Raw genomic sequence first — 14945 nt, 5'->3', positions numbered from 1 at the left:
GTTTGTTTCTATCCTCATCTGAAAGTGAGCATGACATCGAACTCTGCTGCAAAGTGTTTTTTTTTTCAAGAGTTCTGCTTTACACCTATTGAAGGGAGAAATGGACCAGCAGGACTGACACTTATTTCCTGATCCAGGTACTTGGATGTAAACATTTAGGACATACCATACTTTTCCATCTATAAGACGCCCCCATGTATAAGTCGCCCCCTATTTTGGGGGACTCAGATTTAAGAAAATGGGGGGAGATGGCACAGAGTTGTTGAGCTTTTTTGGCAGAGAATTGCCCATTTTTTTGGGTGGGGGGATTACCTAGGGTTGTTGAGCTTTTTTTAGGGGGGGATTGCCGAAAATCGCTCAGCCAATCAATACCACCCATTCACACAGCAACCAATAACACGCACAATAGCAGCTGGCAGCCGCGGCAGCAACCAATCCAATATTCAACCTATGCACTACCCATGCATAAGATGATTTTTAAAGAAAAAAACCTAGTCTTATACTTGGAAAAATACGGGAGGAAATGTGCTTTAAATGCATGGTATATATGTAGCCTGGGATAGTTTGAGAGTGGTTTCCATTGTGTTCATCTTACCCTTGGACTTCCCAGGGTTCTCCAACTGCCATCAACGTTGGCTAGCATGACCAATGGTCAGGGATGATGGGAGCCACCAACAAATAGCATCTAGAGGTTCACAGGTCACCCATGCCATTAAATAATCAAGCTGCATTGTACATCAACGCCCCTTGTTGGCGAGTCCTGCACATCAGATTGAGGTTGAATCCTGACAAGACAGAAGTACTGTATGTGGGGGACAGGAGGCGGGCAGGTGTGGAAGACTCCCTGGTCCTGAAGGGGATAACTGTGTCCCTGAAGGACCAGGTGTGCAGCCTGGGAGTCATTTTGGACTCACAGCTGTCCATGGAGGCGCAGGTCAATTCTGTGTCCATGGCAGCTGTCTACCAGCTCCATCTGGTACACAGGCTGAGACCCTACCTGCCCGCGGACTGTCTCACCAGAGTGGTACATGCTCTAGTTATCTCCCGCTTGGACTACTGCAATGCGCTCTATGTGGGTCAAGGTGACCCTGAAACTACAACTAATCCAGAATGCGGCAGCTAGACTGGTGACTGGGAGTGGCCGCCGGGACCACATAACACCGGTCTTGAAAGATCTACATTGGCTCCCAGTACATTTCCGAGCACAATTCAAAGCGTTGGTGCTGACCTTTAAAGCCCTAAATGGCCTCGGTCCTTTATACCTGAAGGAGTGTCACCACCCCCATCGTTCTGCCCGGACACTGAGCAGTCCCCAGGGCCTTCTGGCGGTTCCCTCGTTGTGAGAAGCCAAGTTGCAGGGAACCAGGCAGAGGGCCTTCTTGGTAGTGGCGCCCGCCCTGTGGAACGCCCTCCCATCAGATGTCAAAGAGAAAAACAGCTACCAGATTTTTAGAAGACATCTGAAGGCAGCCCTGTTTAGGGAGGCTTTTAATGTTTAATAAATTATTGTATTTTATTTTTCTGTTGGAAGCCGCCCAGAGTGGCTGGGGAAACCCAGCCAGATGGGTGGGGTATAAATAATAAATTATTATTATTAGTAGTAGTAGTAGTAGTGGGGAAAACTCTATGATGTGCCCGAGATTCTGAGAAGACTGAAAAGAAGACTAACAAACCAGTAATTACTTGTAACAAACATAATATCTTTAACACTCAGATTTTGAGTGCTAGGACTTACAGGGCATGGGGTGTGGAGTTCCTTTGGGAATTATCAACATAACAACTGAAAATAACTTAGAACTTGCTTTCTGTTAAGGCTTGTTCCAAAACTATGAGGATTGGTTCTATATTCCAGTAACAGTTTTCTAGGTTTTTGTCAAAGAGGCCATTAGAGTAAAAGCTTAGGGAAGAGAAATATGGAGGAGCGGTGAAAGAACAGAACTGCCGCGAACCATCGTGTATTAATTGCTTCTCTTAAGACAATGGCTTTCCCGAATTGTCGTGAATGGGTCACTCAACCCCCGCCCCTCGCTGGTGAGTCCTGCACATCAGTAATTAATGGTTGCTTTGTTACGACTTTGGCTCTAATGGATAAACTAGTGAATCACTTGAAGTCAGTGAAGCTCGCACAACTATTCCTATTGTCTGCCCTGATCCCATGAAACCCCTTATGCCAAACTGATTAGATTTACTGTTCACTTGCTAAGCTTGTCTGTTCACAACAGCATAATGCAATCAAGCATTTTGAAGAGCGAAACTGGAGCTCCACAGAGAAATGGGATGGCGGGAGCTTCCTTACAAAGTTTAAGTGTGTGTGCCACACAACCCCCCCCCCCAAAAAAACCACCCCTCACTCATACACTTCCCGTCTGGCATGTCTCTTTATTTGGCAAAGTTTTATTCCTTTTTTTTTTTAAGTTCCTGGCATGAAATAGTGAATGGGCTTTGCTTGGCAGGGGGCGAGAGTGGAAATAAGCACATTATAAAGGAGGAGAGAAATAAGGGGGGGAAAGCCAGCATTTCGATACAATGGCTGTTTAAAAGCGCCCTGTAACTAGGCCCAAACTCTGCAAAGATTTAGGTAAGTGAAACCTTTTTAAGTACTGTAGATCCATTGGCTGGAATAAAGCTGCTTTTAGTGAAGAAATGTAAGCATAAATGGAAAACCCCTTTGGCCTTAAAAGCTATAACTGGGTAGATAACAGCCAAACAAAGGTTAAGGTGGAAAACATAAACCAATAAAAAGTATTGGAAGCAAATGTGCTTACAGAGGCCCCGATTCTTTGTTAGCATGTGTTTCACCAAAACAAGCAATGTTTGTGGTAAGGTATAAGTGAATGGATGAACAGCAAACAGTACTATTTTTCCTGTTTTCACTAAACAGCCAGTTCTCACTTGAGATTATTTGAAGTATACACTTGAAAATGTAAATAACACAAATAAACAAATATCAGGCAAGTACCCCTATGCCAGCCTTAAAAAAGAAAAAAAAATGTACGGACAGGAAGACACATAAATTTATTCTATCTATTTGTTTTTAAAACTGTTGATTTTATGTGTATTCGATTACCCTGTTTCTCATATTTTAAGACATACCCATAAAATAAGCCATAGCAGGATTTTTAAGCATTCAAGGAATATAAGCCATACCCCGAAAATAAGACATAGTGATAGGCGCAGCAGCAATGCCGGCCGCGGCAGGAGGAGGAGGGAAAAAATGAGACATCCCTTGAAAATAAGCCATAGTGTGTTTTTTTGAGGAAAAAATAAATATAAGACGTGTCTTATAATATGAGAAACACGGTATTTTATGATGTGTTAAGTTGTGGGTAAGCATAGCAGACGACACAGCAATCTCTCCAAAGCAGCTCTTTATTTGGAAGCCAGAACAGAACTGAACTGCATTGCCAAGCTGGCCTGCTTTTATAGAGGCTGGCTCAAACAATGTATCAAACATAATTCTAAGTTCCCTCCTAAAGTTCCCTCCTAAAACAACTGTCAAGGACCTGAGGACCTGAGGGAAAACTACATACACTAATACATAACATGATGTCTACTTGTTTTCAACATCTGTTGATTTCTATCTGCATATCCTTAAGATTTTATATTTATTTTGTATGTACTGTACTGTAAACTGCTTAGAGGTTGGTGTTTTTAAATTAACCATGCTAGGCATATAAATATACGTGTTTGGACACATGTCTGTCATGCAGGTACACTCATCAAGATGTGAGAATGGTAGCAGCAGCTCCTAATTAAACACACACACACACACAGAGAGAGAGAGAGAGAGACTAGCAAAATCTAATTGTCCAGCATGTAATGTGTGGGAGCAACCAAAACTACTTTGTCAATGTTGAAATGGTGCTGATGTACTCATTGTGGCTGAATGTTATCAGATCCCTTCACAGGCTTCCTGTCTCCAGCCCAAACTCCTCGTCCTCACTTTAACATGACCTTGCCTCGTCTTCTGACCCTTGTTTCTCTTCATATCCTTGCTTGCGAAGTGTGCCTTTCCAGATCTACTACCTTCAGCGAGCAAAAGGACTTCCGCTCCCTTAAACTGCTCCACCCATTCTCCCCCACTGCCCCCAGTGCCACACTGTCTCTCTCACTTCCTTTTAATTTGTCGCGAGTTTGGACAGTCTTGATTTACTCTGAATTGATATATGCTATGGTTTTGCCTAAAGTGTCGTGGCTGTGGGTGAGTGTTGGCGTTTTGACTGAAGAGCCTTCATGTTTCTTAAAGTCCTAGTTCTCCAAACTTGACTTTGGCGGATGAGCTGACTTTCCCAGTCCTATCCCCAGCTGGGGAGGGGTGTGTGTGAACCTGCTACCATCTGAATGAAAACCAAGTGTTTTCCCAACAGCCCCCACCCCAAGCCACATAGTCCACATGCATTTCTGTAACTCTAACCCCCCATGTTACGCCATCAAGATAACTAAAAGTATCTATAGCACCATGAGATTCTCCTAAGCTTAAACAAGTGTCGAAACGACCTAGAGTAGTGTTTTCCAACTTTGGGTCTCCAGGGACTACAACTCCCATCATCCCTGACCACTGGTCCTGCTAGCTAGGGGTGATGGGAGTTGTAGTCCAGAAACAGCTGGAGACCAAAGGTTGGGAACACCGACCTAGAGATTTTCAGCTTGCACTTACCGTACTTGTGCTGTCCAATACCGCAGTATTTTCTACCGAGGCTCAAAGGGTCCCCCAAAACGAAACCCACTTCTACAAAATAATCTACGTACTGTAAACACGGAAGCGCTGAGAGGCTCACATAGGAGGTATCTGAATACTTAAATCCAAATATGTATTGGTATTGTCAGTGGTTTCTGGCAGTCCTGTGCTGAAATGTGGACCCTGAGCGATGCTTAACAGTGGCGATTTATTTTCTCCCAGACTCTCGTCTTGTGTAACACAACTGCCTCAGCTAACAGACCTCTTTGCATTCTGGTAACTAACAGCAACCATGCAGAGGTTTTGCTTACATGGGGAAATGAAGCCATTGTCCGGGGCAAATAGCTCAGGCCTTCGTTTACCAAAAAAACCCACGCTCTGTGCTGCTGACTCAGTCCTTTGGTGGTTCTACTTTGGAAGGAGACGAGTCCAGTTGTCAGTGCGCTGTTCCTTTTGCAGCTTGCGTGCAAGGAAGAGAAAGAAATGAATGGAGCTTAGCACACTTTGAAAACAAACATTTTTACTGTGGCTTGACATAGTCCGCTTTATGCTAGCATGAAGCAAGCACCGACATGCAGTGCAGAATGAATACCTCAGACGCATACTTCATTTCAATGATCTATTATGTCAGGGGTCCCCTAACTAAGGCCCGGGGCCGGATGCGGCCCAATCGCCTTTTAAATCCGGCCCACGGACGGTCCGGGAATCAGCATGTTTTTACATGCGTAGAATGTGTCCTTTTATTTAAAATGCATCTCTGGGTTATTTGTGGGGCCTGCCTGGTGTTTTTACATGAGTAGAATGTGTCCTTTTATTTAAAATGCATCTCTGGGTTATTTGTGGGGCATAGGAATTTGTTCATTTAAAAAAAATAAAGTTTGGCCCCCCACAAGGTCTGAGGGACAGTGGAAAAAGTTTGCTGACCCCTGTATTATGTGCTACCAAGATGCCCATCGTTATGGGGGGAGGTGCTGCAGGATCAGGCCAGTGGTCCATCGAGAGCATCCTATTCTCATAGTAACCAACTAGATGCCTATGGGACGTCTACAAACAGGACCCAAGCACAAGAGCACTCTCCCCTCCTATGATTTCTAACTGGTGTTCAGAATGTCCCTATTTTCATCAGAGAAATGTTGGAGGGTATGTAAACATACATGCAGGCAGAGCACAGCCATCGTGACTACGGTAATAACCACTGATAGCCTTTACCTCCATGAATCTGTCTAATCCAAGATGGCGGCCATCGCTGCCGCCTGTGGGAGCCAAACATCCCACAGTGCTAAGATGGCTACAGGACTCTCACCCACAATTTGAATGGTACTTAAAACCCTGGACTGCCAGATTGCAATTACTGACATTCAGAACAAACCTATCCGTTTTTTTACAGAGTTTTATTCTAAAATGCATTGATTGTAATCTAGGTTAGGAAAAAATATATCGTATATTTGGTTTACGAACTCATTTCACCTGCTGCCTGAAAGCTACACAGCTGTGCGTTGAACGTACACCAACAAAATTATACACTTCAGGCCAAATACATGTGCAAATGTGCTTTTTTGTGTGTGTCCCTCTGACAGATGAAGACTTTAGCAATGAAAGAGACCATTCTTAAAGTGTATCCAGAAGGCAGATTGGAGTGCCTCCTTTGGCTCCAACTCCCTACCCACCTCCCCCCCCCTCTTTAAAAATGAACATTTCAGCTTCAACCCTATCATTGGGCAAAGAATCGTTATATTGATGAGGAGAGCATTGCTGGCACGGCTACAGCTCAATATGGAAGCCCAGCAGGCCCACATCTTGCAGTGCGCTTGGCAGAGTCCCAGCATGCCATTAATAAACAGGCAGCTGAAAATCCAGCGATGGCAGGGCACGTGTGAGCTGAAAAGACTCACAGCTTACATCTTGCCGAGAGACCATTCCTGGCAACAATGACTTCCACAGAAACATATTTATTACTTAAAAAATACAAAAAACTTGCATCCTGCCATTTCTTCCCAAACGAAGCTCACAATTAATAATAATGATGATGATAATAATAATAATAAATTAGTCACTTTCGACCCAAAGTGTTTTTAAGAAACATACATTGAAAAACTTATACAGAAATAAATTATGTCATGGGAAGATATAATACAGGGGTGGGCAACCTAAGGCCCGCGGGCCGGATGCGGCCCAATCGCCTTCTCAATCCGGCCCACGGACGGTCTGGGAATCAGCATGTTTTTACATGAGTAGAATCTGTGCTTTTATTTAAAATGCATCTCTGGGTTATTTGTGGGGTCTGCCTGGTGTTTTTACATGAGTAGAATGTGTGCTTTTATTTAAAATGCATCTCTGGGTTATTTGTGGGGCATAGGAATTCATTCATTATTTTTTTCAAAATATAGTCCGGTCCACAACATGGTCAGAGGGACAGTTGACCAGCCCACGGCTGAAAAAGGTTGCTGACCCCTGATATACTGGTAATTGTAGAAATTTGAGTTCTTGGTGAAGTCCAGAAATAAACAGTAAATTGCAAGAACTCGGGCCAGGAGGAAGATGAATTTCAAGTGAATCTTCAAAAGGTTTTATTTATGTAATGAAGAATTCAAATAGGAATCAATTGCAGTATAATAGGCAAATAAAAATAAATTCCAGTGGAAAAAAATCCCAGGACAAGGCCCTGTTTCGACAATTCTTCGTCTGCTGGAATGTTGAAAAATTGAACATTAGAAATAAATCTTAGAGTAATTATCCTTATAACAAAAATACGTCCAGATTTCTAAACACAAACAAACCTTTTGAAGATTCACTTGAAATTCATCTTCCTCCTGGCCTGAGTTCTTGCAATTTATTGTTTATTTCTGGACCCCGGATATAATACAGTACATTAATATTCCATACAACATATTGGAAAAACAAACAAACAAACAAACAAACCACATTACAACCAGGTAATCACAACTTTCTAGCCTTAGCCCTAATCAATCTGTAAGTCTTTATTTCTTATTGATAATTAGGAACATAGGAAACTGAGTGAACGCTGGCTTCCCCTGAACAGCTGATACAATTTTTTTTTTTTGCTGATAGCTTTTTTTTTGTGGTGGAAGCAAACAAGAGGAAGGAAGCAAAGAGGTACCTAGGAAGTTGAGGAGCAGCTCAACATAGGATGCTGTAGGTAGAACACATCAACCTGTCTTCCAGCAGATATCCCAATTGCAACGGGGTTGGCCTTAAGTGCACATATAACCAGAGAGCTGTGGGGAGGATGTGTCTTGTCATTCATACTTTAGGTGATTGTTTACGGAGGCACCAGGGCAACACCTGCAAACACAATTTTAGGGTCAAGTGGTCCTAGGTTGCCAGATAGTGAGCTCGTCCGTCCGACACATGAACCACATGTCCTTGAAACATTCATGCACTCATGTCACGCAGGCGCTGCCCAGTCAAGGCTCCAAGGTGCGCACATGCGCACCTAGGTGTGTAAGGACATGCGCCCGTCATTCACACACCTCAGTTGTTTGCCGCAGGAAATGCCAGCAGAACATCGTCTGCAGCGAGGAAGAATGGAGCCACTCAGAGTTTCATATTGGTTTAGAATTTTTGGCTTGGCAGAGGAGCATGGAATGTGTGCAAGGCCAGAAAGGAGCTCCTTTACAAGGGGCATATTATTATGGCTTAGATTTCGCGGACAGCCAGTGTGTTGTAGGCACAGGAATCTCGGTCTAGGTGCGCTGAAATCCATGTTCAAACCCCAGCCTACCTACCCAGGGAGGTCACTGAGAGGTCTTGGGCTATATGCTATCCTTTTCTCTACTGAGCTGACAGGGTCCTTATGAGAATAAAATGTCTGTGGGCGAGGGGGAAGATTCATCGCCTATGGGTGCCCTGAGCTCCTTGTAGGAGTGGGATATAAATAAATAAATAGCCGCTACAAGTTGGGGGCTCTGCATCTCTCTAGAACACTCTATTTTGCCTCGGTCGGACCACACCTGGAATATTGCGTCAAATTCTGGGCACCCCAATTTAGGAAGGATGTTGACAAGCTGGAACGTGTGCAGAGGAGGGCAACCAAGATGATCAAGGGTCTGGAAACCAAGCCTTATGAGGAACTGTTGAAGGAGCTGGGTATGTTTAGCAAGGAAAAGAGGAGACTGAGAGGAGACACGATAGCCATCTTCAAATATCTCAAGGGCTGTCACATCATGGAAGAGGGAACAAGCTTCTCCTGCTCTGGAGGGTAGGATTCAAACCAATGGATTCAACTTACAAGAAAGGAGATTCCGACTAAACATTGGGAAAAGCTTTCTGACAGTAAGAGCTGTTCGACAGTGGAATGGTCTCCCTCGGGAGGTGTATTGCAATGTTTAGCTGCTGATATACGGTATCACAATATTGAAATCCAGGTAACGCCTAGCCCTACTGTCTAGATGTATTGGGCTTGAAGGCAGATCTTGACTGCTCCTTAGGAGAAGCTTCTCAGTTAGAGCCGTTTGACAATGAAACCACTTAATTGGGGTGGGTGTGGGGTGCACTTTCCTTCGCTGGAGGTCTTCTAGGACAGCCTGAACAGTCATCTGCTGGGGATGTGTTTTAATTGTGGATCCCCTGCATCCTGCCAATGGGCTGGAGCAGCTGCTGTCCAACCCCCTGCAAAATAACCCTTAACCCCCTGCAAAATAACCCTTCTATTTTTGTATGATTCTGTCTTGTAAACTGCCCTGTGGTCTCTTGATGACTATAAATTCAATAAACCATAACAATGATGATTCATGTGTGGCCCTTATCCTTCCTAAATTGTGGTGCCCAGAATTGGACACAGTATTCCAGGTGTAAAGGGACCCCTGACCATTAGGTCCAGTCGCGGACGACTCTGGGGTTGTGGCGCTCATCTCGCTTTACTGTCCGAGGGAACCGGCGTGTGGCCAACATGACTAAGCCGCTTCTGGCGAACCAGAGCAGCGCACGGAAACGCCGTTTACCTTCCCGCTGGAGTGGTACCTATTTATCTGCTTGGAGTTTGACATGCTTTCGAACTGTTAGGTTGGCAGAAGCAGGGACCAAGCAACTGGAGCTCACCCCGTTGCTGGGATTCGAACCGTCAACCTTCTGATCTGGCTCTGTGGTTTAACCCACAGCACCACCCGTGTCCCAATTCCAGGTGTAGTCGGACCAAAATTCAGATGTAGTCTGATCCAAAATCGTCCTTTGGATTTTGGCCGAAAGCCAATCCGGGGTCCACCAGCTGTCCCAGAAAGTTGTCTTCTTTGGTTCTGGGGTGGGCGGGATCTCACATATGGAAGAACGGTGGTATATATAAATTTACTAAATAATAACAACAATAATAATAACAACAACACACTAACAACAGTGAAGCTGGACCACATTCTAACATTGGAGAACAGTGCGTCTCTGGCTGTTAACCAGAAAGTTGGCGGTTCGAGCCCACCCAAGGGACTGCTGTGGGCAGGATTCCCGCATTGCCGCAGCGGGTTGGACTACATGACCCTCGAGATCCGTGCCAACTCTGCGATTCTTATGAACACGCCCCAATCTGTTCCTGGAGAGCGGTCAGCCCGAGCGATTTGCAGCCGCCTTGACTCAGATTTTCTGGGCAACAGGCAAAGCGGAGTTCCGGCAGGCCGGGCTGGGCTTGGCTGGGCAGGGCAGAGCGCGGCAAGGCAGCCGTGCGCGCTCGGGGAGAGACGGGGCGGGGCTCCGCGCTTGTTGTTCGTCACTTGGTGCAAAGCCCGAGAGAGTCTCCGGAGAGAACAACGAGCTCATTCACGTAGTGGCAGCAAGGCGGGCAGCCAAGCCGGGCGAGAAGCGCGCCCCGCCAGCCTGGATTTTCCTCCTCGCCTTCCATCCAGCGACAAGCCCTTCCCTGGGATTTGCAGCCGCGCGTGGCGCACCCTCCCGGCCTCATGCCGCCGCTTCTCTACCTGTCCCTCCTGCCGGGGCTCGTCCTCGCCTTCAACCTGGACACGGGCAACGTGGTCATGTGGAGCGGGGACTCCGGAAGCCTCTTCGGCTTCTCCCTGGCGATGCACCGGCAGCTGCAGCCCGAGGACAAGAGGCTGTAAGTGGGTCCGTGGTGGGGGAGAAGTTGCCTGCATCTTGATCTCGGCTGGGTTTTTGGAAGGGGGCGAGTGAATTGGGGGGGGGGGCTCCCAATAGGGTAGCTTGGCTTGCCTGGTCCTAGATGCGCCGCGTACTGGACTGGAACAGTTTCTGGCTCCCGAGAAGCCCAAGTTCCACCTTAATGCGGATCCTCTGTCTTGGGCAGAGCTCTTGGCTGGGCTGAAGCGCTGATCGCCAGATTCCGAAGTCGGTTTAAGTTGTTTGATTCTTTTGGGGGGGGCGGAAGAGGGGAGGATGCAAACGTGTTGCGCCCTCGGGGCGCGCGCGCGCGGCCCGCAGGTGCTATCGGGCAGAAGTAGCCACACTCGCGCGCACAGGCTGCCATTGGGAAGCGGCGCGCTCGATTGGATCAGAGGATCCATCGCTCCGAGCCTGGATCCTGTGCTTCCCCGTCCCCCTTGGGGAGGGAACCCGGGGCTGGACGGGATCCGCTCAGCTTTGGGGAAGCGGAGCCGGAGGCACTGCTGCTTAATTCGGAAGTTTGTTCGCCGCCTGTGCCCGCGTTGCGATTTCTCCACCAGGGGGATGGAGGTGTGGAGCCAGCAGGCAGGGTGAGGCTCCCAAGGACACCAACTTCCGCCGGTGTGTGTGTGTGTGTGGCAAACGCCTCCCTCCCCCAACCGACCCCTGATCGCGGATTTGCATGGAGTTTTTGTGTGGGTTTTTTTTTCTGGCTAAAAACCAAAATGGGAATCGAAGGACCCACCAACCACCTGTTATGGAGGGCTGTGTTATGATAGGGGGGGAAATCAAGAGTTGCTGCAGAAAACGCTGCGGACGGATGGGACGGATCAAAATGTCGGAAGGGAACTGGGTGTTTTGAAAAAAGTGCCTGATCCGGGTTGTTGCTCCGGGAGCCACTACCTGATGAAGGAGAATTAGAATGGGGATCCATTAAGCAAAACGAGATTCTCAGGAAAGGCTTGGTTTGGAACAAAACAAAACCTGCCCCACTGTGTTTGCGCATTCCTGATCCCTGCTAACAAAGAATGCCGACGGGGGTGTAGGGCAACAAAAGGACCTTCCCCCTCAGGGAATGCAAACTTTTCAGGTCGGTTGAGCAGCAACGCCGAAGGGCGGTGCTAAAATAAGCAAGTGTTTATAATGCTCCCCTTCAGGAAAGTACGTTTACCCGGTTTGAACAGCATTTGAACGGTGCCATTTTTTGAAGAAGAAGAAAGAATCCTTTGGCTTTTTGTGGGTGTGTAAGCTTTGCCCAGTAATGCCCAACACACAGCTGAGATACATGTCTCGCCTGACAATCACAAGATATGCCTGCCCCCAACTTTTTCTTAACTCTTCTTGTGGACAGACGGAGTAAACAAGGGAGAGGCTTTTAAATTGGGCTGCCACCTGGTTCAGAAAAACAAGCACAACCACAGTCTGACCTTCTCTGTGCTGTTAGCAGAGGTTTGATTTTCAGAAATCGCCTTAAGTTCATGAGACTAAACATGATCACCTGCAGATTGCTGCAGCAGACTCTCCAAGTGTCCCTATTCTCCAGGGATGTCCCTGATTTAGAGAAGGTGTTTCAGATTTGATCCTGGAATGTCCCACTTTTCCCTATTTTCATTGGAGAAATGTTGGAGGGTATGGAGTTATCCGACCCCCCGAGCCGTCTGAAGGCAATCCTGTAAAGGGAAGTTTTCTAAAATGTTTTATTATGTTTTTATATATGTTGGAAGCTGCCCAGAGTGGCTGGGGCAACCTACCGTAGTAAGATGTATGGGGCTATAAATAGTCAAATTATCATTTTGGAATGGGACGTCCCTACTTTCATCGGATAAATGTTGAAGGGTATGGGAGCTGCTGCCACCAAGGCCACCAGCTGTGTTACCTCGTGGAGAAGCAGTGTTGACATTGGTGCTGATTCCCTGAAAGAGCTTGCAAGACCTCACCCAAATCTCATGAGGATGTAGGCCTGGCCAGGATGCCTTTCTTGCTACACCTTCTGGGCTTGACAAGGCATGTGACGCGACCCTCTATCTGTTCTGATTCTACTCCAGCTGACGAATCACACACCTCCTCCCCTAGCTAGCGAGCCCCACCTGGGCTGTGGAAGTGCCACCCTGCTCTGCCAAACCACCTCACCACCACCACCTGTGGGACACTCGCCACCACTGTACCACCTGCCAGTGGCAATACACCTGTAACCAGCATTGCAGCGCTGCCATCGCCGCCGATTCCCTGAAAGAGCTTGCAAGATCTCGCCCACATCTCGTGAGATATTTTGCTCTCTTTGTCTTCTTGCAAGACTTTGATGAGACTGAGCAGGAAATGAGCACCTATCCTGGCACCACTTCTCTGGCAGAGGTGTGGGCGTGGCAGGAGGTGCCCATGAGTTTGCTGCCTCGGGGGCTTCTGCTGCCTAAGGCAGTTTAGCCTGGAGAAGAGAAGGTTAAGGGGGGGATATGATAGCCATGTTCAAATATGTGAAAGGATGTCATATGGAGGAGGGAGAAAGATTGTTCTCTGCTGCTCCAGAGAAGCGGACACGGAGCAATGGATTCAAACTTCAAGAAAGAAGATTCCACCTAAACATTAGGAAGAACTTCCTGACAGTAAGAGCTGTTCGGCAGTGGAATTTGCTGCCAAGGAGTGTGGTGGAGTCTCCTTCTTTGGAGGTCTTTAAGCAGAGGCTTGACAGGCATATGTCAAGAATGCTTTGATGGTGTTTCCTGCTTGGCAGGGGGTTGGACTGGATGGCCCTTGTGGTCTCTTCCAACTCTATGATTCTATGATACTTCACACCACTTCATAGGTGGGCTGGCCTTGCCAGAGGTCATTATGGGCATGCACACTGGTATCTGTTTACCTGTGAGCACACACCTTTAGTGTGTGTGGTTTTTTTAATTAAAAAAATACAAGTTTCTCAATCTACCAGATTTGCACAAAACAGCAGCCGTGTGTGTGTGTGTGTGTGTGTGTGTCTGTGTGTCCAAGCCAGGAAACCTGAGATCAATGGGTATTTGGTAGGTCACAGAAGGTGTTATGTGTACAAGTTTTCAATATTATGGAAAAGCATTGAAAGTACTCAATTATTACCAGGTGTTGTTGTTATTACCAGCTGCCTAGAGTGGCTGGGGCAACCCAGTAAGATGTGTAGGGTATAAATAGTAAAATTATCATTATGGAATGGGACGCCCCTATTTTCATCGGAGAAATGTTGGAGGGTATGCTGCAGATGAATCAGCTGTAAAGGGGTAGAGCACGAGACTCTTCAGCTCAGGGTTTGGGGTTTGAGCCCCACTTTGCGCAAAAGTTTCCTACATTTCAGGGGGTCCCTCGTGGTCCATTCCAACTCTACAATTCTGTGATTCTAGGTGCAGGATGAAAAACGGAAAACGCTCGTAGTTTAAAATGTACCGTTGCTTGAACATTTGGCATAAGAGAAAGCTGTGCGCAGGGACCAACTGGGTATCTTTTTTGAAGGACACACTTTGGGTCAAGCCTAAATACCAATTTTGCACTGGGGAAGAATCTGATAAAAGAGCATGGTAAACAGGTGAAGTGATGCTACCTTTAAGACCAACACAACTGTGTTGTGTGGCTTGCTCATCTCTAGATAATTGGTGAGATCAGAATGGCTGTATACAACGCCTCTTAGCCTGAACATGTTAATAACTGGTGGGAAACCTCTGGTCTGTGGGCCTAATATTTGGCCTGTGAGTTTGTTTGGCCAAGCCATGTCCACTTGTCTTGCGCTTGATATCATATACATACATTGGAGGGGGTTGTGCTAGAGGACCCTTGGGGGTCCCTTCTAACTCTGCAATTCTATGTTTCTGTGATGATGACAGTTGTGAGGCAGGTAAAAATACGACTGGGCCAAAATGGGGTTTACAGAGCCCTGTGCATAGCAGCCTGCTGATTGTAAAATGCTGGTTGTCAGCTGGTCAGTGCTTGCAGAGAGCTGTGATTGGCATTTGGGGGGCTGTCACTCAGCTGATTGTCAGGGCTTCAGAGCAGGGCAGTCTGCAAACCCCAAAGATCATCTGATTCAATAATTTACATAAAATCCTAGGTTTTCATAAGTGCAGCATCTTTCTACATATAACACTTTAGAATGGTGTGTTTTTACGTATGTTATCTTGTATTCCTTTTACACCAACCTTGTAAGATCACCCAGCATTATCCTAATTGTAGA

At 46.6% G+C, this 14945-nt stretch overlaps 1 protein-coding gene across 2 annotated transcripts in view; it reads left to right on the top strand.

The window, feature by feature from the left end:
- The first annotated feature begins 10305 nt into the window (after positions 1 to 10305).
- Positions 10306 to 14945, top strand: part of ITGA6 (integrin subunit alpha 6) — a 59622-nt gene continuing 54982 nt past the window's right edge. Inside the window, exon 1 of one of the 2 annotated variants that reach the window (XM_060281114.1) lies at positions 10306 to 10736. In XM_060281114.1, the coding sequence (XP_060137097.1) occupies positions 10582 to 10736 (155 nt within the window). In that variant the 5' untranslated portion in view covers positions 10306 to 10581. The remainder of the gene's footprint in view (positions 10737 to 14945) is intronic. The other variant, XM_035135254.2, reaches the window with a different exon arrangement.

Source organism: Zootoca vivipara, chromosome 1, assembly GCF_963506605.1.
Source record: "Zootoca vivipara chromosome 1, rZooViv1.1, whole genome shotgun sequence".
Lineage (NCBI taxonomy): Eukaryota > Metazoa > Chordata > Lepidosauria > Squamata > Lacertidae > Zootoca > Zootoca vivipara.
Note: the sequence above shows the minus strand (reverse complement) of the source record. Positions and strands in the feature narration are given on the sequence as shown.